Source organism: Sesamum indicum, linkage group LG6, assembly GCF_000512975.1.
Source record: "Sesamum indicum cultivar Zhongzhi No. 13 linkage group LG6, S_indicum_v1.0, whole genome shotgun sequence".
Classification (NCBI taxonomy): domain Eukaryota; kingdom Viridiplantae; phylum Streptophyta; class Magnoliopsida; order Lamiales; family Pedaliaceae; genus Sesamum; species Sesamum indicum.
Window position 1 is genome coordinate 3,372,191 of NC_026150.1, and position 23,435 is coordinate 3,395,625.

Genomic DNA, 23,435 nt, shown 5'->3' on the forward strand with positions numbered 1-23,435 from the left:
ATGATCTTTCTCCCATGAAATTCCTGATGGTTGCTGCTGACCAGTAAGACAGAAGACATTGAAAAGGTTTGTTGAGCTCACTGCTCCTTATGGCCTTTCTCAATATGTGATGGCTCCTGGCTATGGATTGGCAGAAAATTGTGTGTTTGTTAGTTGTGCATACGGGGAGGGGAAACCGGTATTGGTGGACTGGCAAGGAAGGGTGAGTTGTGGGTATGTTAGTACAAGTGATCCAGATGTGGATGTAAGAATCGTAGATCCACAAACTGGTGAAGAGCATAAAGAACCTGGACAGGAAGGTGAAATATGGATCAGTAGTCCGAGTGCTGGAATTGGATACTGGGGGAGGATGGAACTCAGTGAAACTACTTTCAGAAATAAGCTCGAAAATCATCCAGGTAAGAGATACACGAGAACAGGTGATCTTGGACGGATAATTGATGGAAGTTTGTTCATTACAGGAAGGATCAAAGATCTTATCGTAGTTGCAGGGAGAAATATTTACTCAGCTGATGTGGAGAAGACCGTTGAGAGCTCATCTGACCTTCTACGTCCTGGTTGTTGTGCTGTCATTGGTGTTCCTGAGGAGATTTTATCAACAAAGGGAATATCAGTGCCAGATGCTTCTGATCAGGTTGGTTTGATTGTCATTGCCGAAGTTAGAGATGGTAAACCAGCAAACAAAGATGTTATCGAGCAAATCAAGGCCAAGGTTGCAGAAGAACATGGTGTCAGTTTGGCTGCTGTCAAGTTGATCAAACCAAGAACCATCAGCAAAACAACATCAGGAAAAATCAAGAGATTTGAGTGCCTCAAGCAGTTCACAGATGAGACACTGAATTTGGTACCGGAACCAATAATTGCAAAAAGAACACTTACTCGGTCCAACACTACAGGAACATGCAGGGAGGGACACACACCTCGGCCTAAGCGAAATACGACTATTTCTTTGCCAAATCCAAGAGTAAGTTACATAGAAATAGTGGAGTTTCTCAAGAAGCTCGTCTCAGAGCAAACTGGTATTCATGGCAGCAAGATTTCTACAACGGCAAACCTCACATCTTATGGAATTGATTCTATTGGTGTGGTAAGAGCAGCTCAGAAGCTTTCCGATTTTCTGGGTGTACCAGTGGGGGCAGTCGATATTTTCACTGCAACTAGCATTGAGGACTTGGCTAGCTTCTCAGAGAACCTTCTTATCAAGTCTCATCCTCAAGATATGAGAAACTCAGACTCCTATGCAGAAGTTGAGGATATATCTTCTCAATTAGCAACTGAAGTTTCCTTACTTCACCAAATGGGAATCATGGTACTCCAATTTCTTGCCCTTATGTATATCTCATTCTTGCTGACGACTCCTGCATATCTATCTATTTCTGTATATATGAAGTTGATATCTTCCAACCTTAGTCCAACGACGCTAACTCCTTGGACGCCTTACATGATTTCCCTAGCATTTGCACCTCTTGCTTGGATATTATGCATATTTGCTACATGCAGCTGTATTGCTCTTTTTGGAAATTCATTTCTTCAACCAAATTACGCATTGATTCCCAATACTTCCATCTGGTCATTGGATTACATCAAGTGGTGGGCGCTGTACAAGGCTCAAGAGGTTTCATCAAAAGTATTTGCTGTCCATCTGAGAGGAACAATTCTGCTGAACTACTGGTTTCAGATGTTTGGAGCCAAGATCGCGTCATCAGTACTCCTTGATACTATAGACATAACTGACCCTGCTCTGGTTTCTATTGGAGATGGAGCTGTACTTGCCGAGGGAGTATTAGTACAAAGCCATGAGGTGAAAAATGGAATCTTAAGTTTCCGTCCAATAAGGATTGGAAAAAGATCTTCAGTGGGTCCCTATGCAGTGATCCAGAAAGGCACTGTTCTACGAGATGGCACTGAGGTACCTGCCTTGCAAGTCACTGAGGAGGGAAAATTGGTGCCGAAATCCGACAAGGCTAACCACATTCAGAAGGTAAGAATTTTGATTTTCCCTGTCAATCATAGACTAGTAACTAAGTGGGAAAAAAGAAGTCTTACCTATTCCACACTTCCGATAATGATATAAAAGCACCATTTTGTTTGTATGTTTAGCTATAATCAACATTCAAAATGACTTCTCAATTTGTAAAAAAAAAATGTCTATATATGTACGCTTTATGTAACAAGCTGACAGGATATGAATGGAACTGGATAACCATATATTCCCTTTGTTGTTTTTCAGGTTGCAGAACTATCAAAAGATAGAGATGACACTAATCAGGTTGTTTATCATCTGATGGGGGTATACACGGTTGGGTTCATAAGCTCCCTCTCGGCAGCCATCGTCTACTGTGTCTATATCATGATATGCCAAACGACTCCCACAATTGAACACTTCATGTTTCTTTGCATCTCTGGAGCTTTCCACTGGTTTCCTCTCACGCTCGTTGCATATGCTAATATCATCAGTGGTACATCTTTGAGTTCATGGAGCTTTGCTGTTTCAGTTGCTGCAGCATACTCAGCTCATGGATTGATACTCATCCTTCTTACAAGCTTGATAAACTATTCTCTGTCTAGAAATGAGGAAACACCAAAAGCCCACCTCAAAACGTGGCTTCGTCACAGGATCATTGTTGCTTGTCATCTTAGATACGCTAAACTTCTTTCTGGGACGGAAGCTTTTTGCATATACTTAAGGCTTCTAGGTGGAAAAGTGGGGAAATACTGTTCTATCAGGGCCATCAACCCTGTTTTGGAACCAACACTAGTATCAATAGGGGCAGGCGTCCATCTCGGAGACTTCAGCCGGATCATCACTGGTTTTTATTCGTCCAGAGGTTTTACTAGAGGAAAAGTTGAGGTGCAAGAAAATTCAATAGTTGGAAGCCAAAGCCTTGTCCTCCCTGGTGCAACTATACAAAATGAAGTGATTCTTGGTGCACTTTCATTTGCTCCTATCAACTCAGTGCTTCAAAGAGGTGGTGTATATATCGGGTCTCAAACTCCCATAATGATAAAGAACACGATGCATGAGCTAGACGAGCGTATAGAGGAAATGGACCATAAATATAAGAAGATTGTCGGAAACCTTGCTGCAAATTTGGCTGCCACGACTCTTAAGGTCAGAACCAGATACTTCCATCGAATTGGAGTTAGTGCAAAAGGAGTACTAAGAATATATGAGAACATTAAAGGATTCCCAGACCACAAAATCTTCCAACCTGGGAAGACTTACCCTGTAATAGTTAGGCACAGCAACAGCTTGAGTGCTGATGATGATGCAAGGATCGATGCACGTGGAGCAGCTCTTAGAATATTTTCTGAAAATTCAGATTGTCAAGCCCCGCTATTGGACTTGACTCTTAAGACAGGCAAGGCATTCTATGCTCGTACTATTTCTGATTTCGCAACATGGCTCGTATGTGGACTGCCCGCCAGAGAAGAGCAAGTAAAACGTGCACCACATATAAGAGATGCTGTGTGGATGTCCCTTAGGAATGCTGAAACTTTTACAGAACTCCATTATTACTCAAACATCTGCAGACTCTTCAGGTTCAAAGATGGACAAGAAATGTTTGTCAAATTCAAGTTGCGGCCTTTTGATGAGAGAATTGATGAAGATTCAGGCAAGGTTGAGCCAATAGGGATCCTGCCTCCAGAAACCGGTGCAATTCCTAGGGACAGCAAGGATAAACGTCCATTGCTTTTCCTTGCTGATGATTTTCAGAGACGTGTGAGTTCACCTAGCGGGGTTCGCTACATTTTCCAGCTCCAGTTCCAGCCTGTGCCTCAGGATGCAGCCACACAAGATGCCATCCTCGACTGCACGAAACCATGGGATGAGTCCAAGTTCCCATATGTGGACGTTGGAGAGGTGATCATTAATCAGAACCTCACAAAAGAACAATCAGAGGAGCTCGAATTCAATCCTTTCCTGAGGTGCCACGAGATAGATGTTATACGGGCAACATCAGCCTCCCAGAGCGCATCAATTGATCATGGCCGTTCCTTGGTCTACGAGATTTGCCAGCACTTGAGAAACAATGAGCCACTCCCAGAGGCCTGGAGAACATTCATCGAGCAATCAGATGTCAAGGTGGACCTCTCAGGCTGTCCTGTTGCAGCAATGTTACAGAAAGGGAATCCAAATTCCAGCAACTCCAGCAAAGTAACACTTGCAAGAAATTGGTACCAAACATCATGGTCTGTATTCGCACAACCGTTGCTTCAGACATTCTTGCCTTATTTCCTCTTGGCATATGTGACTTCTGGCCCTCTAAGCTGGCTACTTTCTGCACACACCACCATAAAACATCCTCTGCATTGGCTGCTACCCTTGTTTTGGGTTATTTCCGGCATATGGGCAGCACTGGCTTGTGCTATAGCAAAATGGATTCTTGTTGGAAAAAAGAAAGATGGAGGAAGTGCACTTATGTGGAGCAAATCAATCTTCATGGACACAATCTGGCAAGCATTCAAGACATTAGTGGGAGACTATTTCATGGAAATGACAAGCGGATCAACGTTGTTTGCTGTCTGGATGAAGCTGATGGGATCAGAAATTGAGATGAGTGGAGGGGTTTACGTAGACAGCATGGGAGCGGTCCTGAACCCCGAAATGGTGGAGATAGAAAGAGGTGGCTGTGTGGGGAGAGAAGCTCTGCTGTTCGGACACATATACGAAGGTGAAGATGGGAAAGTGAAGTTTGGTAAGATCAGAATCGGAGAAGGTGGATTTGTGGGGAGTAGAAGCATATCCATGCCTGGGGTGGTGGTGGAGGACGGCGGCAGTCTTGGTGCTCTTTCACTTGCCATGAAGGAAGAAATTGTGAGGACTAAATCACATAACTGAAGAACTTTCTCTCCTTCTTACTTCTATATTAAGACAAGATTAATCTTCGTCCTGCTGCAGACCGCACTGAATAAATTTATCAGCTTCATAGTAGAAATCAAAATAAAAATGTAGATGAAACATGATCACGACATGTTCAACTTCCAAAATATGCAAGAATCAGAAAAGAATGTCCGGCGTATATAGGTTCGAGACTTCGACTACTTGAGGCATCAGTAATTTAGTTCTCCAATAATTTTTCGGCATTAATTTCTGACCAAATTATGTGATATGATTTTACTGAATTACTCTTCTAATTTTTCTTTTTTTTACCTTATATCATTTTGGTCCGTCACATTTTCACTAAACACACAAGCCCTCAAGTCCAAAAATATATTTTGTGCATGACATAGATATTAGTAATTTGTTAAAGGCAAGTAAAAATTATAAGTTTATTTAATTTTAAGTTGAGTTTAATTTATTTAGTACGGCTATGTACCATTCTATATATATATATATATGTATTTAGTTTTTAGTTAATAAATTATTAACTATTTTCACATAACATAATGTATGAATTCTCAACTACGAGAATGTAATTTGTGCATCAATTATATTTTGTTAAAAGTTAATCTTGAAAAAGATACATTAGAACATTTTTTTTTTGAAATATGATAAAAAATAAATATTTTTTTAACTAAGTTAAAAGCTAAGTAAAAAAAATACAAGTTACAAAAGAATATACAAACATGTTTCATAAACACTAAATAAGAATTTTGACAAAATTATTAGTCTTTTCTCCATGCAAAAATATATTTGATACAAATAATCTTTTAAATCTAAAAGTATTTTCACAAATATATTAATTTGATAAAACATTTATTTTCCTTGCAAAGAATTAAATTCTTTTTATGCAAAATCATTTTGACAAAAATATTAAAAGATATTTTAATAAAACAGGGGTTAGGATGGGCATGACGGGTGTAGCTGGAGAATGGATAATTTTTTTAAAATAAATAATTTAATAATTTAAAATATTTTTAAATAAATAAATTAGTTATTTTATTAATTTTAATATGATTTATATAAAACACATAAAATTATTTTTAATTTTAATTTTAGTAAAATTTAGTTATAAATAAAAATAGAGGATAAATATTTTTTTACTTTTAATAATTTTAATAAGGGATTAATTTATATATTAATTAAATAATTTAATATTTGAATTATTAAAAGGTGAAATTTTATATAGAGGTTCAATCAAAAAAAGTTAATATAATAATGTATATTTAAATTAAAAATTAGTATAAATGATAAAAAATATATATGCGGTCATATTACTCATATTAAAAAAAATTCCTTTGACATCCCTTCTATCTTTTGATAATTACAGAAACACCCCTAAGGGTATTTTGGTCCTTGAAAAATTATTTTAAAGGTTGATATAGTTAACAGGGACATTTTTATATTTTAAAGGCTATCAAAGTTGGTTTCTGTTATTTTTCAAAAAGCAGGGGTAGTTTGTATAAAAAGGCAACAGGTGAGGGGGTGTAAATATAATTATCCCAAAAATAATATAAGGTATTTAAAGTGGTATCAACAGAGTATATGTATTTATTATGTGGCTTATATGTTAAAATTACTTTTATACCCTTATAAATATATTACAAATATATATATATACTTGAAGATCAGTCGACATTAATATATGAGAAGATATTGTACGTTAAATGAAAAGTTGTCGAAGAGTATTAATTGACATTAATAAGAAGACGGGCGCTTAATCTACACATTAATTGATGAGAGGATAAGTCGTAGGATAAGCCAACCTCACTTTTGATAAATTAATGTCTTTTTTCAATAATTCGATTCAATTCAGTATATTATATTTTCTAAAAAGAATAATACAAAAGTATAAAATTTTACATTTCAAATCTAATATTCCGTCGTTCCAACTCAACTTTTGAATATTTATTTTTATCGATCCAATTTTTGAAAGTGGGAGCGATGGACTTTTATTTTATTTTTTGAATAAGTTGATTATAATTATTAAATATCAAATATCAATATATAATAACTACCAACAACAATAATATACTATTTATCTTATCGTATAACTAAATATAATCAACGCCTACTATTAAAATCGAACTACACCTACTACTAAAGTAGAATAACATGCCACGTTGGCGGGATTCAAACCCACGTCATGGAACCTTAATTTCTCGATTAAACTAGACTTTTTATTGACATATTCATTTATCCAATTAACGGATATAAATAGAAAGGAAATAAAAATCTTGAAAAATTAAATACAAATATATATATATATATATATAAGAATAAGGTTTTTTAATTCTTTTTAAGAATAAAAAACCACTTAATAAAAAAGTATATAAAAAATGAATGTCGTTTCAATGGGTTTAGTCCAATAAATTAAATAAATGGCAAACTAATTAGTACAAACCATTAGTTATTGTAACCTTGGCAAATCCCGTACCACATATTAGTTAGAAATTGAAAATTCAATTTCAGCAAAAATTTAATAAATTTATTCAACTGTATACTTCCCTCTATTACAAGGCTAAAATTTTGAGCGGTGCGTTTTATTATGTTGAAAATTTTTTATACAGGTCTGATCTGATCGAATCAAATTAAAATATAATACATTTATTATGTGATTGTCCATTTTTTCTGAACTATACCCATCACATTATAACTATATTATACTTATCATATAATTAATTCAAATTTAATTAAATCACATTTCGGCTAAAATTTCTCCAATTACACACAAGTAAAGTGATAACTATCTGATTGACAAGAATTACTTTCAAAACATTGACTTAAATTTGAAATTGAATTTGTGACAAACCATATAAGTCAAACACGAGAAATTCTAATTTAGATCGAATTCGATTGAATTTGAATCAATCATATGAAAAATGCAAAAAATTTATTATGTGATTCATGTATAGTTTAAAAAAAAAATAATCAATCACATAATAAGGATATTTGGTTCAACTAAATTTAATTCGGCTAATAATTTTCCACCAAACACAAACGTTGGTAACAACCAAGTGGGACGGACCATTTTCATGAATTGAAAGAACTATGAAGTTTATAACCCTGAGGTTGAACTTCTCCAACCTTATCAGGGCAAACCCAATCCTGCTCAACGCCTCTTCTTCTTCTTCTTCAACCGGACTTCTATGGCGAAGGGAAGGAACAACGTGGTGCTCTTTCCTTTCATGGCGCAAGGCCATATCATACCATTTCTAGCCTTAGCCCACCACATAGAGCAAATGGGCTACGCTGTAACTTTTGTAAACACACCGCTAAACATCAAGAAAATCCACAAATCTATTTCTCCAGGCTCCTCCTCTATTGATCTTCTCGAGATCCCCTTCAACTGCAGCGATCATGGCCTCCCGCCCGAGGCGGAGAACACCGACTGCCTCTCCTACAACCTTTCCCTCCGCCTTCTTGAAGCTACTCTGACTATGGAGCTTCCGTTCAGAAAGCTACTTTCCGATCTTATTGATGCTGGAGAAAAGCCGGTGTGTGTGATATCAGACTTCTTCTTCGGGTGGACAGCTGATGTAGCGCATGAGTTTGGGATTTTCCATGCGATTTTCAGCGGTGCAAGCGGATTTGGGATGGCTTGTTACTACTGTCTGCGGTTGAATTTAATCCATCAAGGCCCTGGGAATGTTGAGATTTTCCTGCCTGATTTTCCTGAAGCTGGAAGGTTTCATGTCACTCAAATCCCGTTTTTCATGTTGGTGGCAGGGGAGGATGACCGCATGAAGAAATTCCAGCGGAAGAATCTCCCGAAATGGTCAAGTTCAGATGCATTTATTTTCAACACAGTCGAAGATCTGGACAGGTCTGGATTATCGTTTTTCAGACGTAAGCTAAGAATCCCAGTTTGGTCAATCGGGCCTCTACTATTATCCAGGCGGGATACCAGCAGAGAAGCAACAAGCAGCCTGGAGAAATGCATGGAATGGCTGGACAAAAGAGAAGCAAAACCCGTGCTATACATATCTTTTGGCTCACAAAACACAATCTCAGCATCACAGATGATGAACTTGGCGAAGGCCCTCGATGCCAGCAGCAGAAATTTCATATGGGTGGTTAGGCCGCCATTAGAAACCGACATAAACGCAGAGTTTGCGGCAGAAAAATGGCTGCCAGAGGGATTTCTGCAGCGTGTTCATGATCAAGAAAGAGGGCTAATTATCAGCAGATGGGCACCTCAGGTGGAAATTCTGGCTCATAATTCTGTGGCTGCATTTATGAGCCATTGCGGGTGGAATTCAGTGCTGGAATCGTTAAAGAACGGCGTGCCGTTGATCGGGTGGCCTGTTGCAGCTGAGCAATTCTACAACGCAAAGTTGCTGGTGGAAGAGGTTGGAGTGTGCGTGGAAGTGGCGAGAGGGACTAACGTGGAAGTGAGGGAAGAGGATATCATGGAGAAGATAGAGTTGGTGATGGGTGAAAATGAAGAAGGAAAGAGAATGAGGAGGAGAGCTGGCGAGGTTAAACAAGTGATTGAAGCAGCCATGAGAGACGAAGGAGATTCCAAGGGGTCTTCTGTGAAAGCCATGCATGAATTCTTTGCTGTTGCCAACTCTAGTTGCTACCTAAATTAAATTTTATATTTATTATGTAATTAATTTAAATTTAATTTTCACAATGAAATTCATAATCTAAAAATGAATGAACCCATAATTAGACTGATGTTGAAATAAAGAAAATATTTATATTTTTCTTAAATTATAATGAGGTATTTATAATTATACTTAATTTTAGAAAAAATAATTAATTTATCCATGAAAAAATGAAAAAGCGGGAATGTCTTTGATTCACAATCCTATTAGGAGGATTGCGTTGCACTTGGTCTCTATATTAGATACATAGATGGATAGAAACACTACGTCCTAACGACTTTGTCAAGAACCAAAATATTAAGAGACAAATACAAAGGTACTATTAGAGATGTCAATGGATTTGGATTGAATTTGGATTCGAATTCAGATTTCAGACATGGATATATCCCTGTTGGTGCTAGTTTTGAGGCCTTAAAAAGGATCCCAAGGTGGGTCTGGATTTAGTGATTTGGATCCGAACTCGCCGTATTTATTTATTTATCTATTTTTTTGTATATTTTATATAAAATATGTGTACATATAAAAAAATGCATAATTTGTTTATACTTACATATAACACATAAACTTAATGTATTTATAAATTTAAATAATGATATAAATAGTTTTTAAACATTTTAACATTTATAAAAGTAACAGATATTGTAAAAATTTTAATATTTAAATATCTAAAACATGTATATACAAAATTTAGGAAAAAAAATACTTTTAATAATATTATTGTTTTATATTTATAAAGTTATAATAATATTATTTTTTAAAATTTTTTTATATTTAAAATATTAAGCACGTCTATTAAGTCCAAATTAACATCAAGATGAATCCAACTCAAATCTAAATTTTCTTGGCGGTACAAATTGTGAATTTTGAGAAACCCGCCGTAGAGCCAAACCATTTATGAGCCAATAAAAAGCAAGACCCTAATAAGGATTTAAATTCGTATAAATGGTGTGGTAACATACTAACATTGGCCTTTACCATTAAAGAAATTTATGACCATTTTAGTACTATTGTACCCTTCACCTGAAATAGAAATTTTTTGTCTCTATAAAATTATTTGATCTTATTACAAGATATCCCCTTCAGAAATAATTTGAGCTAATTTCTTGTCTCCCAAAATCTTACATCTTTTTGTCGTAAATCCCCCAAATATTATACTAAATTTATGCTACAAAATGCAACTTATATGCTAAATTTGAAGAGTAATATGTCACGTGATTGTGTTAATTATCTATTGGTACTATTAACTGTTATGAATCAATCAAAATTTTACATCGATGATTTGTTAGGGGTTGATACCATTCATACGAGTTTGTACTTATGTATTAATTTAACGATTCAAAACTCAAATAGATACAAATTTACATGAACGATATTAAATTTTTCTTCATTAGTTAGGTCGGATACACCAAATGTTCGTAAAACGTGTAGCTACCAATTATAGATGTCATTTTCTTTCTTTTTTTTTGTTTGGGGGGGGGGGGGGTTTTTTTTTTTTTTTTGGGGGGGGGGGGGGATTACATAAATTTTTTGTAACTAGAAAGAATTTTTTTATTAGTGCGGGACTCTTATTAATGTGAATAAAAAAAAAATGTGGTGCTTGGTATAGAAAATAGTGAAATAAAATGCTAGAGAATAAGAGAGTGTAAATGAGTGAATTGAGAGTATTATTCCTTATTTTTCATGTATAAGTGAGAGATTGATATTGAAGAAAAATTCTAAATACGAAATATAATGCTCATTTCAATTAAAATGGTAGCAAGAATATGAAAGTTGTAGGGTGTAGGCTCAAGTTGTCTTTTTCTACTGCGGGAGCTCTCTATTTATAAGCAACCATAAGTTGATTTGATGATCCCCTGGATTAGGTGGAAGGTGTCTCCTAGCGGTTGGAGACCCGAGATTATCAGGAGGCGGTTGGAATCTGCTACAGATGAGGGTATTTTCTAGAGATATATAAGGATGCCTTCTCAAATTTTAAAAAAGGTGTTTAGGAATATGACTTCTCCTAGCTCGAGTTTAAGTTTTTAAGGTTTATAAGTTACTTTTGGCTGGAGGAACCACGTGTTCCGAGGAGGTTGCTTGTCCTTATCTGATTCTCTAAGGTTTTGCCTGCAAAGATCCTACGTGGATGCCACTTAGGCCATCCGCGAACACCACGTGACATGGGCTTTAACTTTAGTTGGGGGATTATAGTCCCTAAACTTTTGTGCAGGCCTTCTTGGCTCTGGACCCTCTCGGATTTAAATTAGTTGAACTTCTTTTAGTCCATTTTTTTTTTCAGAGGTGCTTCCTACCAAACTCTTTGTAGGCATTATCCAGACAGGTTTTCTGGAAGCATTTTGAACTCTTATATGAACTACTCCTTTTGAGAAGTACATTGGGCTTTGCATACCTTTCAAATACATTTCATTCTGACCGTTAAATTAATTCTAACGGAGTATAAATAAGCTGAACGAAACATTCTAGTAAGAAGAGGTAAATTTGGAACATTTCATGCACTTCAATAATTAATCTGTTAATAATTGAAAAGTTTTCAATAATTTATTGATTTTAAAAGCTAAAAAAGGTGAAAAAAAAAATAATAACGAAATAACTATTAGTTACAAAGAAATTAAACATATACTAAAACGGACAAAATGTTAAATATACCATATAAATTGTATGGATCTCAATCAACATTATGTTTTTTTATTTTAATCATTTTATATATAACTACTTATTTTTTCACATCTAGTTATTAAAATATTTTGTTCTGATATTTTTATTTTTTATTGACATTATATATTTCGTCCACCTTATTTAGATTTCATCAAAATTTAATGATTAAGTACCATATATGAAAAATTATTATGTTACATCTGAGTGATGAGGGACTAATTAAAATAAAATAAAAAAATAAAAATGAAGGATTAATAAATATATTTGACCTTATAGAAAAAGCTCGTCGAATCAAGAATTCTTGGTGCTTGAGAGCATAACATTTTAGATCCTCAAAGAAATGAAAAATTACTTTCCCCCAAAAAATCCAAAATTACATTAATTTATACCCCCTCAGATATTCACGATTTAAACCTAACCCCTTTCTGTTAGGTTCAGACAAAAACTATTGACGTCAACAACAAAGTTATATAAATTTTTAATTTTGCTTTTCATTTAATATTTTTATGTATATTTTTATATTTATAAGGAGGTAAATGCAATATAAATATATGGAGTGGAATTAATATTATTATATTTGTTCCTTAGAAGTAAAAATTTATTACATGAGAATGTTAAATGTATGGTAAAAATTAAATATTTATGTAATCTTGTTGCTAGCATCCGTATTTTTCATCCATATCATAATGAAAAGAGGCCACGAGTAAATGGTGAATTTTCGGAACTGTTGTAAATGTAAATTTAGAACTTCTTTAAAAAAAAATGTAATTTCATATTTTTAAATAAAATTTAAGTATGATAAATTATATATTAAATAATATAATACCGGTGAAGTTGATAATGCAGCAGATATCGCGGTACTTGTCTAACGTAATAATTGTGTGAATAGATGTGTCCTCCTGTTCAATTAATTTGAATTAGGACAAAAGTTGCTGTTTGTTCAAACTGAATTAATGTGTTTGTCTAATTTTGCACAAACTCGTTTATCTGTCTAGTCGTAGTCGCATTTCATTGTTGTAACGAATTCAATTCTTATTTTACCAACATTCTAGTTAGCTTTTTTTAATTTCAATAAATCGATCGAATCGAAATTTTAATTCATAATTCTTTTTAAAAAACTAAGATTATCAATTTTATTTTAATTACCAATTTATATACACAATTAGATATAGTTAATTATATATTTATTGGTTTTTTTAATTTATCTATTTCAGAAAATTATAGGATTGAACTGATTTCGATTTAATACTCCATATACAAATTTAACATACCAATTTTCGATTAGATTTTTGTAGAATGTGCATCATTCCTATATTATTATAATATGTGTCGCTGACAATAGTCAAGTTGTCCGTCCCTTCACATCATCGTTATTAATAATATCTAACATCTCTCACATGTTCATTTGTTTTTATAATATAAAATATGTTTGCACTAATTTATGCAGATATTTTTATATTCATTCATAGTAAATCGTGTGAATCATATTGTAATGTAATGTTTCTAAATTTTTCGAAATATGATTTTGATTTTTAATCTTTATGACTGTTATGATTTTGACTCAATTGTTAGAATTGAGTTTAAATATGTTAAGAATGAAGGCATCAGATGAACAAAAATCATAATAATTTGTGAAAAGTATGAATCAAAATCGTGCCTTGAAAAGTTTAAGGATAAAAAATTGTAATAATTTGTAAAGATTAGACATCAAAATCATGTCTCAAAAAGTTTAAGGACCAAAATCAAGTTTAACCAAAGTATAGGGGCCAAAAGTGTAATTTGACCTCAAATTTGAGCAGTTATACCATGCAGGATTCTGGAAGGAATGAGGCTGGAGTCTGTGGAAGTGATTGGGGGTGCTGATAGTATGGGTAAAATCTCGATAATGTAGTCCATCACACCAGACACCTCATATTCTTAAGGTTTGTTTGGTTGGAGTGAGAATGAGTGTAAGTGAAAAGTGTAAGTAGAAATAAATGTATGAAAAAAAAATTGATATTTAATTTGGGAGAATAGGTGGGAAGAGATAAAATTGGATATATACGGAACCCGTCCGGAGTTCAATTTCATTTCAATTCAAAATTAGACGGAAAAATAAAAATATAAAGTTAAAAAGACAAAATATATATATATATATTTCATTGTCCATATATATAATTTTTCTCCAATTTTTTTTCTTTCAACTGATACTGGTACATAATTTTTTAAAAAGATAATCAAATTGTAGAAAAAATTATTACGTCGTTGATCATTGATAGTAATTTTTATTTTATTTAAGCTGAATAATTTAGAAGAAATACACAATACTCATTTTGATATTTGAAAAACTATTATTTGACTTAAGGGTCCATTTGGTTCATTGATTGTTAATACTCTAACGAGCAGGCCCATTGGGATAGAAATCTCTTAGGCCCTTGAATTTGGGCTAACCCAATCACTAAGTCCTCAAAATTATTGTGTGTTACAAGTTGTCTATTAGTACAGAGAATATAAGTCTAATCCATATGAATAAGTTATTTAAATGGCCAACCAAAGAATGAGTAGATTCTGTGGGATTTTAAGCCGCCCGATGAGTAGTGAATACCAACGTACCATGGGACCCAACGGGAGAACGAGTCGATAAGTCATCTTATTCGTAAATGTTCCCCATTCCAATTGCCACATGATCTTATCACGACCTCCATAAATAGTAAATTGAAAAATCTCTAAGCATTCCACTGCCATGCTCCATTGGAAATGACCAAGTTAAGTAGGTCATCGAGGGTTGTCTCCATTACCTGAGGACCTTGAGAAAATCTATGAATGAGAGGTCCAAGCTCATGCCACGAATCATGCCACAGATGGATATCTTCCCCACTCCCAGTTCGATACTTAATATGTGGTTGAAGGATTGTGCCTAAATGAAGTCGTTTACGCCATCCCTAAGATCCCATCCGAGTATTCATTGTCCATACGAATTTATCACGTAGGTGATACTGATGAATCCAACAAGTCCAAATGGATGATGTTCTGCCTTGGATGACATCCCAAAGGTCTTTACTCATGAGTGCATAATTCAAGACCATAATGTCACGAATACATTGTTCTCCTCCTCCAATTGATAAGCAAACTTATCTACAAGCCATCTTAGCATACTCAATTGACGAGGTACCCTGCCATATGATATATTACTTTTTATAGAATTATATGTGGTAGTATTGTAATAGATTTCGAATCTTTTTAATATGAAGTAATTTGAATTTATTTTCAAATTATTTACTAAAATTATCGAGGTCTAATAATTAATCTATTTGGTCGGTCTCCAATAATTCTCTATTAAGGTATGATCAACGAAGCTTTAAACATTAAAAAAAATGGGTACGAAATTTAGGTGATCCAAAAGGTGTAACTAAATGAAGTTAACATATAAATAATTAAATTAATTCATTAAAAACAAGAATCATCAAACACATATTCATATAAAATATAACTGTCTTCACCCGCTAACAATCATATAGGTAGTAGTATGAAAGAAGATCAGACATGATAATGAAATCAGACCAAAGAATAGGTTTTACTTTTCTCACCCTGTTAATTTTTTTTATATAGGACCCTAGATCCATACGACCCTGCTCTATCGCATAACCTAGTATGAGCTCAAACTTGTTCCTCTCATCCATCGTTCCAGCCCAATCAAGTTCGTACACTCCAAATCCAAATCAAATATGTCCTCTCAAATAGTGCCCGACGTGCTAATTAGGTCAACGGATACTAGTTACTTAGGTAGCACGATTCATATCTCATTGTATGACGATTCTATTTATATCACATTAATAATATATGGCATTCTTCATTCATATTTGTGCTAAATGAATATATATATATATATATATATATATATTTGCATAATGGAATGAACTCTACGCCATAACATGACTATAGTACATAGTCACGCATATGATGGTGATCATGAAATATGCGCTCTAGGTTTTGGACACTTAAATGTTCCTAGCCAAGAATCAACGAAATCGAGATGTCTCCGCATGGAGGCTTGCTTACACAACACACGTCCTTTTAAGGGAACATCTCGTTTCATGCCAAAATAATTTTATTAATGTGATTAATTGAATTTGACAAGTCACAATAATTGTAAATCCATAAATTTACTAGGGTGAAACTAAAGGGTCACACACTTACTTGAAGAAGCTCATGTTGTATGTCTCGATTAATTCAATGGTCGAATTTATTGAATTAATTCAACTCAAAGAGAATTTTAATTCAAAAGTTGAATTCGATGGTATAGAATATTAATTAATTAGAGTAGTTAATAATTCCTGAGTCCAATTAATTTAATAAAAAATTAAATTAAATATGTAGAGATTTTTAATAGAATTAAATTGACATATATCTAATTTGATTACACAAAATCAAAAGAAAAAAAATAAAATTAATAGTAATAGATGTGACCAATTAAACTAGTTCTTAATTAACTTTTAGAGGCAAAATTAATTAATGGAATTTAGAATTTCATTGGGAGAATTATATTTAATTTAATTTTTCATGGACAAATCTATAGATAAATTTTTGTAGGGACAAGAAACTATTTTACAATTAACTACAGGGGAAAAAAGAATACTTAATATTAAATAGATAAGTTTGAAGTTGAACTAAAGTATGACTCTAATTCAAACTCCATCTCACATTAATCTTTCTAGATAAAGGACTCCAGCCCTATATAAAGAGGTGGTTATGGCCAGTCATGGAGAGTAGAACCCAAAATTCAGCCCCATTCACCTTGTTCTAATTTTATATAATTGAAGGTGGAATTCTAACCCAAGTTAATATATACAATTGGATTGTGTTAGGTATTTTCTCTGTGAGAAATTTAGAAATTAGAGTTCGAGGAGTACTACCATAATTTCAACGTGGGCACCCAATATATGGATACCGTTAGAGGAATGACGCCCTGGACTCTGCGAATTTGAGACATGTGTAATTGTTGATAGATAACTCTTGGAAGGATTTCAGTATCATCTACATCAATTGGAGTACGAAAGGTATAAATCTGATTTAATTCTTTTGTAGTTATTCTATATCTTGAGCATAATATTGTTAATCGATTGAACATAAATTTTATGTATAAACTATTGTGCATATTTTCAATATAAGTTAAAATTTTAAATTTTCTCTGGCCCTCTCTGCTTATATCAAACTCAACACAAAATCCATACGATCCTTTTCAATAGGATCTCAAACTTGTTCCTCCGACCCATCGTTCCAACCCATTCAAGTTTGTACTATCCAAATCCAAACCCGAACTTAAACCGGTTTGTCTAGTCTAAAACCCACTCCAAAGTCCAAACGGGTGGGCCTGCAGGATCAGGTCTTGCAGTCATTCGATATACTAGAATGTAAGAAACCCCCATCCATTCTTCTTAGTTGCGTGTGATGAGATGAGAAGGGAAATACCTAGAAAGGCCTAGCGAGTGCCTACAGTCAACTTCTGTTTTCTGGGTCTTGAACTTCATCCCTATTTTTGAAAACTCACTGCCCAACTAGTCCTAACAATTCTAGTTGAATCAAGATTCAAGATCTACACTTGTTCGTTTGTCTCTTCCTGTTTTGAAGTTGCTCTCATTTATATTTACCTTTCAATAATTTGTATTCTGTCTTTATTCTCATCGCCAATGATTGAGAGTTGGAAAAAGCTTCGCATCATTTATAAAACATTATACATACGTTAATTCAAGAAAACTAAAATGATAATGATCAATATTTCCAGCTGAAACGATAAGCATCAGCTTCAACTTCTCCAGACAGGCAGCAGGTTACTTGTTTCTGGGGGGCTGTTCCGCCAGGATTCTTGAATTCCGTCGGCCTGAGAAAAGCAGAATGGGAAAGGGAAGAGAAAACGTGGTATTGTTCCCTTTCATGGCGCAAGGCCATATACTACCGTTTCTGGCCTTAGCCCAGCAGATGGAGCGAAAGGGCTACGCTGTAACTTTTGTCAACACCCCTCTCAACATCAAGAAACTCCGTGAATCACTTCCTCCGGCAACCGTCGCCGCCATTAGACTCGTTGGAATCCCCTTCAACAGCTCAGATCACGGCTTGCCTCCTGACTCCGAAGACACTGATTCCCTTCCCTACAGTCTCAGCCTCCGCCTCCTGGAGGCCTCCATCTTTTTGAAACTTCCGTTCAAGAACCTGCTCGCTGATCTTATTAAAGAACAGGGAGGGGAAAGGCCGGTTTGCGTGATTTCGGATCTTTTCTTCGGGTGGGCTGCTGATGTCGCTCACGAATTCGGGATTTTTCATGCGATTTTCAGCATTACGGGCGGATTTGGGATGGCTTGTTACTGCTCCATGTGGCTGAATCTGCCTCATAAGAACACTGACAGTCTCGAGTTTCAGTTGCCCGATTTCCATGAAGCTGGAACATTTCATATCACCCAGCTCACTCCGGCTGTTCTGGTGGCGGGGGAGGAAGACCCGTTCACGGAATTCCAGCGGAGGAATATTCACGCGTGGTCTGATTCAGATGCGCTTCTTTTCAACACAGTTGAAGAGTTGGACAAAACAGGACTGACGTATTTTCGCCGTAAATTAGGCGTTCCTGTTTGGGGAATCGGGCCTCTGTTATTGCCAGTCGACAACGGCAGAGCAATGATTAGTCCAGAGCAGTGCACCGAATGGCTGGATAAAAAAGAACCAAACTCCGTAATATACATATGTTTTGGCTCACAGAACACAATCTCAGCATCACAGATGATGAACTTAGCAAAAGCCCTGGATGCCAGCGGCAGAAGTTTCATATGGGTTGTCCGGCCGCCGTTGGGATTTGACATAAACGCAGAGTTCGTGGCAGAACAATGGCTGCCGGAGGGGTTCCTGCAGAGAATCCAAGATGAAGAAAGAGGGCTAATTGTCAGCAAATGGGCGCCCCAGGTGGAGATCTTAGCCCATAAATCTGTGGCTGCATTTATAAGCCATTGCGGGTGGAATTCAGTACTGGAATCTCTTAGAAGTGGGGTACCAATAATCAGCTGGCCGATGGCAGCAGAGCAATTCTACAATGCGAAGCTGTTGGTGGAGAAAGTCGGAGTTTGCGTTGAAGTAGCCAGAGGAACTAATTTTGAGGTGAGACAGGAGGATATCATGGAGAAAATAGAACTGGTTGTGGGTGAAAATGAAAAAGGAAGGGAAATTCGTCAGAAATCGCTGGAAATGAAAGAAATGTTGGGAGATGCTGTAAGGGATGAGGAGAATTACAGGGGATCATCTGTGAAAGCCATGCAAGAGTTTTTTGTTGCTGCATTGTTGAAGAAGGAGCAGGCAATTGGGACAGCATGATCAAGGACTGATAAGGGTATTGGAATTTAATGAAATTAAGCTTATTCAACATTTTTGCCATTCCTGTAATATTTTCTTTATGAGGGAGGTGGGTCACAATAATGTAAATGTCTTCTTCGTCGATGGTCTTCCTATGTGGTCCTTTCTTACAAATGCTTTTCCTCTTAACAAATAATTTTTCAGTATTAATTTTTGTATTTGGTTTTCTTTTTTTCTCAACCCAGACTATGGTAAGTCGTAACATATAACAATTTACGGACAATAGTTTTCAGTTACTTCTGATGGAAATAATAGAAGATCACATAAAGAGGCATCCGAAGTTACCTCAAAATGCTAGCAACTCCAGAAAAACATAATGCTCAAGTCCAATAACAACCTCAAACACGAAGTACCAAACTATTGCCTTCATTATGAACTGCAATGCAGCAGATTCATACAAGGATGTTTGGCTAAAATGTTTGCAACCTCTGGTTTCTGACAAAATACAAGCAAAGAATTAGATGGAGTTACGATATTTCCCTAAGATATTAGGACTCCGGTGAATTTACTTCATTGCTCCACCAAAAGCTAACTGAAAAACTAGGAGTAAGAGACCGCACATAGTGCCACCACTTTGGAGGGATGTATAGCATTTCACCTTCCTCTAGTATGCAGTCCAGAAATTCCAGATCCAACATTCTTGGGAACTCTTTCTCGTCTATGTTGTCTAGATCAACCTTCAATTCCAAAAAAGAAATGACCTTAAAAATGTGGAAAAAAACAAGGCAATGGACAACGAAAAGAAAACACGAGGAAACAGAAGCACAAACAATACATATTGCTAAAGCTGTAAAATTACAAAATCCACTTAATACAGAAGAATTGTTTCAAGGAAAACTAGATGCCAACAGATGACTTGGAATCAGTGGATCTTTTCACACACATGAGATGAAGAGAGTTCTTTTCTTTTTCTTGTCCCTCTCCCCATGAGGTCCCATTTTTAACCCTTTTGCATCAAACAATAGGCATTAGTCATATTTTACTTGAATAACTAAAGCAGGGCCAAGCAAGCTACCTGGCTGGAATTGCTAAGCATGGACTCCGAGTGAGGGTAAAGCTCTCCCGACAATGAAGAAGGGTAGAGTCTAATATACTTTTTGCCCACAACCTGAAACGGGGACGTGCATAGATATTATATGTTCATGAGAAAGAAATGAAGCAACATCAAACAGAATTAATAAGCATGTGGGGCCGTCTAAAAATAGTTGGTCACATCAAAAGCTAAAGCAGTGTAAATCATAAATCTCAGATCTTTTACAGATCCTACAGCATTTTCAAAATGAAGATTGAATCATATGCAACAATGCACAAGAACAGAGTAAATCCAAGACGCTCTCTGCATTATATCATCATGCATCAGATAATGCACAAGCAAACAACATGCCTTGGCAGTGTCTGTGTAACATAAACTACATCTTCCATACCTGAGCAAGTATATTATGGTGAGGATCGTGGTGCAATGGTGTCACTGTGCCAGGTGGACCAAACCAAGCATTAAGGGACCTGATCTCCCCCCCACCAGCAAAACAGTAGTCAGGTACAACAATATCCTGCTTTAGTTCTTGTATCTAGCATTCCAACCGGACAGCCGTTAGAAGGGTGTAAGAATATTCTATTATATCATTATGCCACCAAATGCAGTTTCCACAGTAAGAGCAATATGCAAACCTGATCAAACAATTGGTGCTGGGCTAAATACGTCAAGCCTGCAGAAGAACAGTCACTGGATTGAATCCTCTCCAGAAACTCAGAAAATGTGATTAGCTCTTGTTTCCAGTCTGGGGATAGATAGGTTTTTCCGACCTACATATATTTTTGACATTGGAAATCCCAATACAAAAAATAAAAGAAATTCTCAAAGAGGACAAACAAAGGGAAGAGAGCAATGATGGGTTGCTCTCATAGAACCCTCTGTTCTACATTTTCTCTTAAACTATAGTTTCTAGAATCTGCGGCATACTAATAAATATTTTTCCAAATTCAAATAGTACATAAGTATAGGGAATGTCGGTGCATTTAAATAAATATAGTTCCTTGATATTTGTAAAATGGAAAATATGAGCATAAAACCTCAAGAACACTTAAAATAACCAAGCAAAGAAATGAACATACCTCAACAGGAACCGTACGGAAGCCTGCAACCTTGTTAAGGTAATACATGTCATTCCATCTGTCCTTCGCTGGCCAATGATTCATAGCATCAGCTATAATCACCGGAGAACCAGAGACAAAATGTTCCCGCAAGAATCCTTCCAAGGACAGACCACACTTTTTCTCTACTGTCTTACAAGAAAGTGACTTTACAGGTAATAACTTAACCACCTGCATGTCAAATCCAAGATAAAGCCACAGAGAGGTCACTGCCTTTGGGTCCAAATTAAACATTCGAAATAAAAGAAGCACATAGGATTTCCCAAATGGCTTGTCCTTAGATATTACTGAAAGACAAGAAAGGTGGTTTATCAATCTCCCTTGAATTCCCACAACTTACATTTCATGCCATCTCACCCTACATCCCCTTCCTGGAAAGGAAATATTGAGTATTCAAGTGGCTAAGCAAACAGGTCTTGGTAAAATCAAACATAAATTTGATAAAATGTAAACCCCCAAAAAGGGAAGGGACAAGATAGTAGAGAAAGTGGTTCATTTCCCACAATCTCTCCATCATTTCGCTCAAACAGTATCGTCCTGAATAAAAGAGATTTGTCATTTTAAAATTTAATTTTCTCCTCCTATGGGAAATGGTGGGATTGTGGCTTCAAAAAGAAAATCGCAAGAACAAAGTCAAGTATCATGGTCATACGTGCGTCCGGTATCAATCTAAAGCCAAGACAATTTTTCAGTTTGAATTTTATTGTCCGAAAATAAAGAACACATAACGCTCAGCAGCACAATCCGCATGAAATGGTTGTACCCCATCTTTTTAGCAGTCGTACTCCACTGAAAGGAATGAGAAACATACACAATTGACATTTCAGCAGATTTTAGAGCCACAGAATTAGAGAGAAAGAGAAACAGAAACGAACCTCACCTCCGCCAAGTTGAAATCTTTATACCACGCACCGTTCTGCTCCCCTCCGCCATTATCACTAAACTCCTTTTCTCTCATAGCAGCGCCGACTTTCCGAGTGCATAAATTCAATTCATCTCTTAGAGTCAAACCGCCCATGATTAGGCCCATATCAAGCGCTCTGAGAGCAAGCTTAAACTCCCCGGCTGAGAATTGGTGTTTGGCCACATGGAGGCAGGCCACTGCATAGGCGTCACGCCAAATTGGAACAACTGAGTGCCAGGGGCCGGAGTGGAGCTGCTCCCAAGCCATCTCCCTGGCGGCCTCCGCCGCCCGAGTGTCACCGGCAGCAGCCCTAGTCGCCATAGAGGAAAAGGCATAGCCGCCTTCTTCGGTTATTTGCTGCAAGAGCGAGGGAAGCGTGGCGTCGAGGATTGGGGTTTCTAGGATGGGGCGGGAAGCGGTGGTCATGGGCTGAGGACGGCGTGTGTAGAAGGTTCGGAGAGGAGATTCGGGTGCGTGGTTTTTAAGGGGAAAATTGTGATCGGGGAAGTAAATATCTTATGTGGAAAGATCAGAGGGTCTCTTGATATTTTCGTATTTTCTGATAGCACGGAAGTACGGTTCCTCATTTAAATATTTTAAATAAATCAATTAACACATTTATTTATACTTGAATCAATATAATTATACAGTTTTAAATCAAAAATTATAAAACAAAAATACTATCTTTAATCTCAAGTCTTTGCAAACACTCCGTTCAGTTTCTTTCGATCAACTTTTATAATTTATTGATAAAATTATAGATATCAAGTTCTTGCTTTAAATACTTTTTAATTTCATTTTTTTTTTCACTTTGTCCCACACACTCACAAGTTTGGTTAAAATTAAATTGATGTAA

General features: G+C 35.8%; 4 protein-coding genes across 4 annotated transcripts; 3 read left to right on the forward strand and 1 right to left on the reverse strand.

Moving 5' to 3' along the window:
• LOC105163603 lies at positions 7-5,122 on the forward strand. The gene is made up of 2 exons (XM_020694329.1): positions 7-1,981; positions 2,231-5,122. Exons 1-2 carry the CDS (start codon positions 110-112, stop codon positions 4,841-4,843), a joined length of 4,485 nt encoding a protein of 1,494 aa, XP_020549988.1. The 5' UTR covers positions 7-109; the 3' UTR covers positions 4,844-5,122.
• Positions 7,919-9,480, forward strand: LOC105163604 (UDP-glycosyltransferase 92A1-like). The gene has a single exon (XM_011082016.2). It carries the CDS (start codon positions 8,035-8,037, stop codon positions 9,478-9,480), a length of 1,446 nt encoding a protein of 481 aa, XP_011080318.1. The 5' UTR covers positions 7,919-8,034.
• On the forward strand, positions 17,571-19,638 carry LOC105163548 (UDP-glycosyltransferase 92A1-like). Its single transcript, XM_011081950.2, has one exon. The coding sequence runs from the start codon at positions 18,025-18,027 to the stop codon at positions 19,483-19,485; it is 1,461 nt and encodes a 486-aa protein (XP_011080252.1). The 5' UTR covers positions 17,571-18,024; the 3' UTR covers positions 19,486-19,638.
• On the reverse strand, positions 19,835-23,103 carry LOC105163547 (lysine-specific demethylase JMJ30). Its single transcript, XM_011081949.2, has 6 exons — positions 22,556-23,103; positions 21,637-21,846; positions 21,193-21,327; positions 20,949-21,092; positions 20,540-20,632; positions 19,835-20,201 (listed from the first exon to the last, which is right to left on the reverse strand). The coding sequence occupies exons 1-6, from the start codon at positions 23,003-23,005 to the stop codon at positions 20,013-20,015; spliced, it is 1,221 nt and encodes a 406-aa protein (XP_011080251.1). The 5' UTR covers positions 23,006-23,103; the 3' UTR covers positions 19,835-20,012.

What these genes read in the sequence shown, in the direction of transcription:
- LOC105163603 (XM_020694329.1), top strand. Translation starts at nt 110, where the DNA reads ATGGCTCCTGGCTATGGATTGGCAGAAAATTGTGTGTTTGTTAGTTGT. An exon ending in AGGCTAACCACATTCAGAAG is followed by an intron (nt 1,982 to 2,230) that starts GTAAGAATTTTG and finishes GTTGTTTTTCAG; the next exon opens with GTTGCAGAACTATCAAAAGA.
- LOC105163604 (XM_011082016.2), top strand. Translation starts at nt 8,035, where the DNA reads ATGGCGAAGGGAAGGAACAACGTGGTGCTCTTTCCTTTCATGGCGCAA.
- LOC105163548 (XM_011081950.2), top strand. Translation starts at nt 18,025, where the DNA reads ATGGGAAAGGGAAGAGAAAACGTGGTATTGTTCCCTTTCATGGCGCAA.
- LOC105163547 (XM_011081949.2), bottom strand. Translation starts at nt 23,005, where the DNA reads ATGACCACCGCTTCCCGCCCCATCCTAGAAACCCCAATCCTCGACGCC. An exon ending in AAGATTTCAACTTGGCGGAG is followed by an intron (nt 21,847 to 22,555) that starts GTGAGGTTCGTT and finishes TTTGACATGCAG; the next exon opens with GTGGTTAAGTTATTACCTGT. An exon ending in ACCATAATATACTTGCTCAG is followed by an intron (nt 20,633 to 20,948) that starts GTATGGAAGATG and finishes TCCCCGTTTCAG; the next exon opens with GTTGTGGGCAAAAAGTATAT.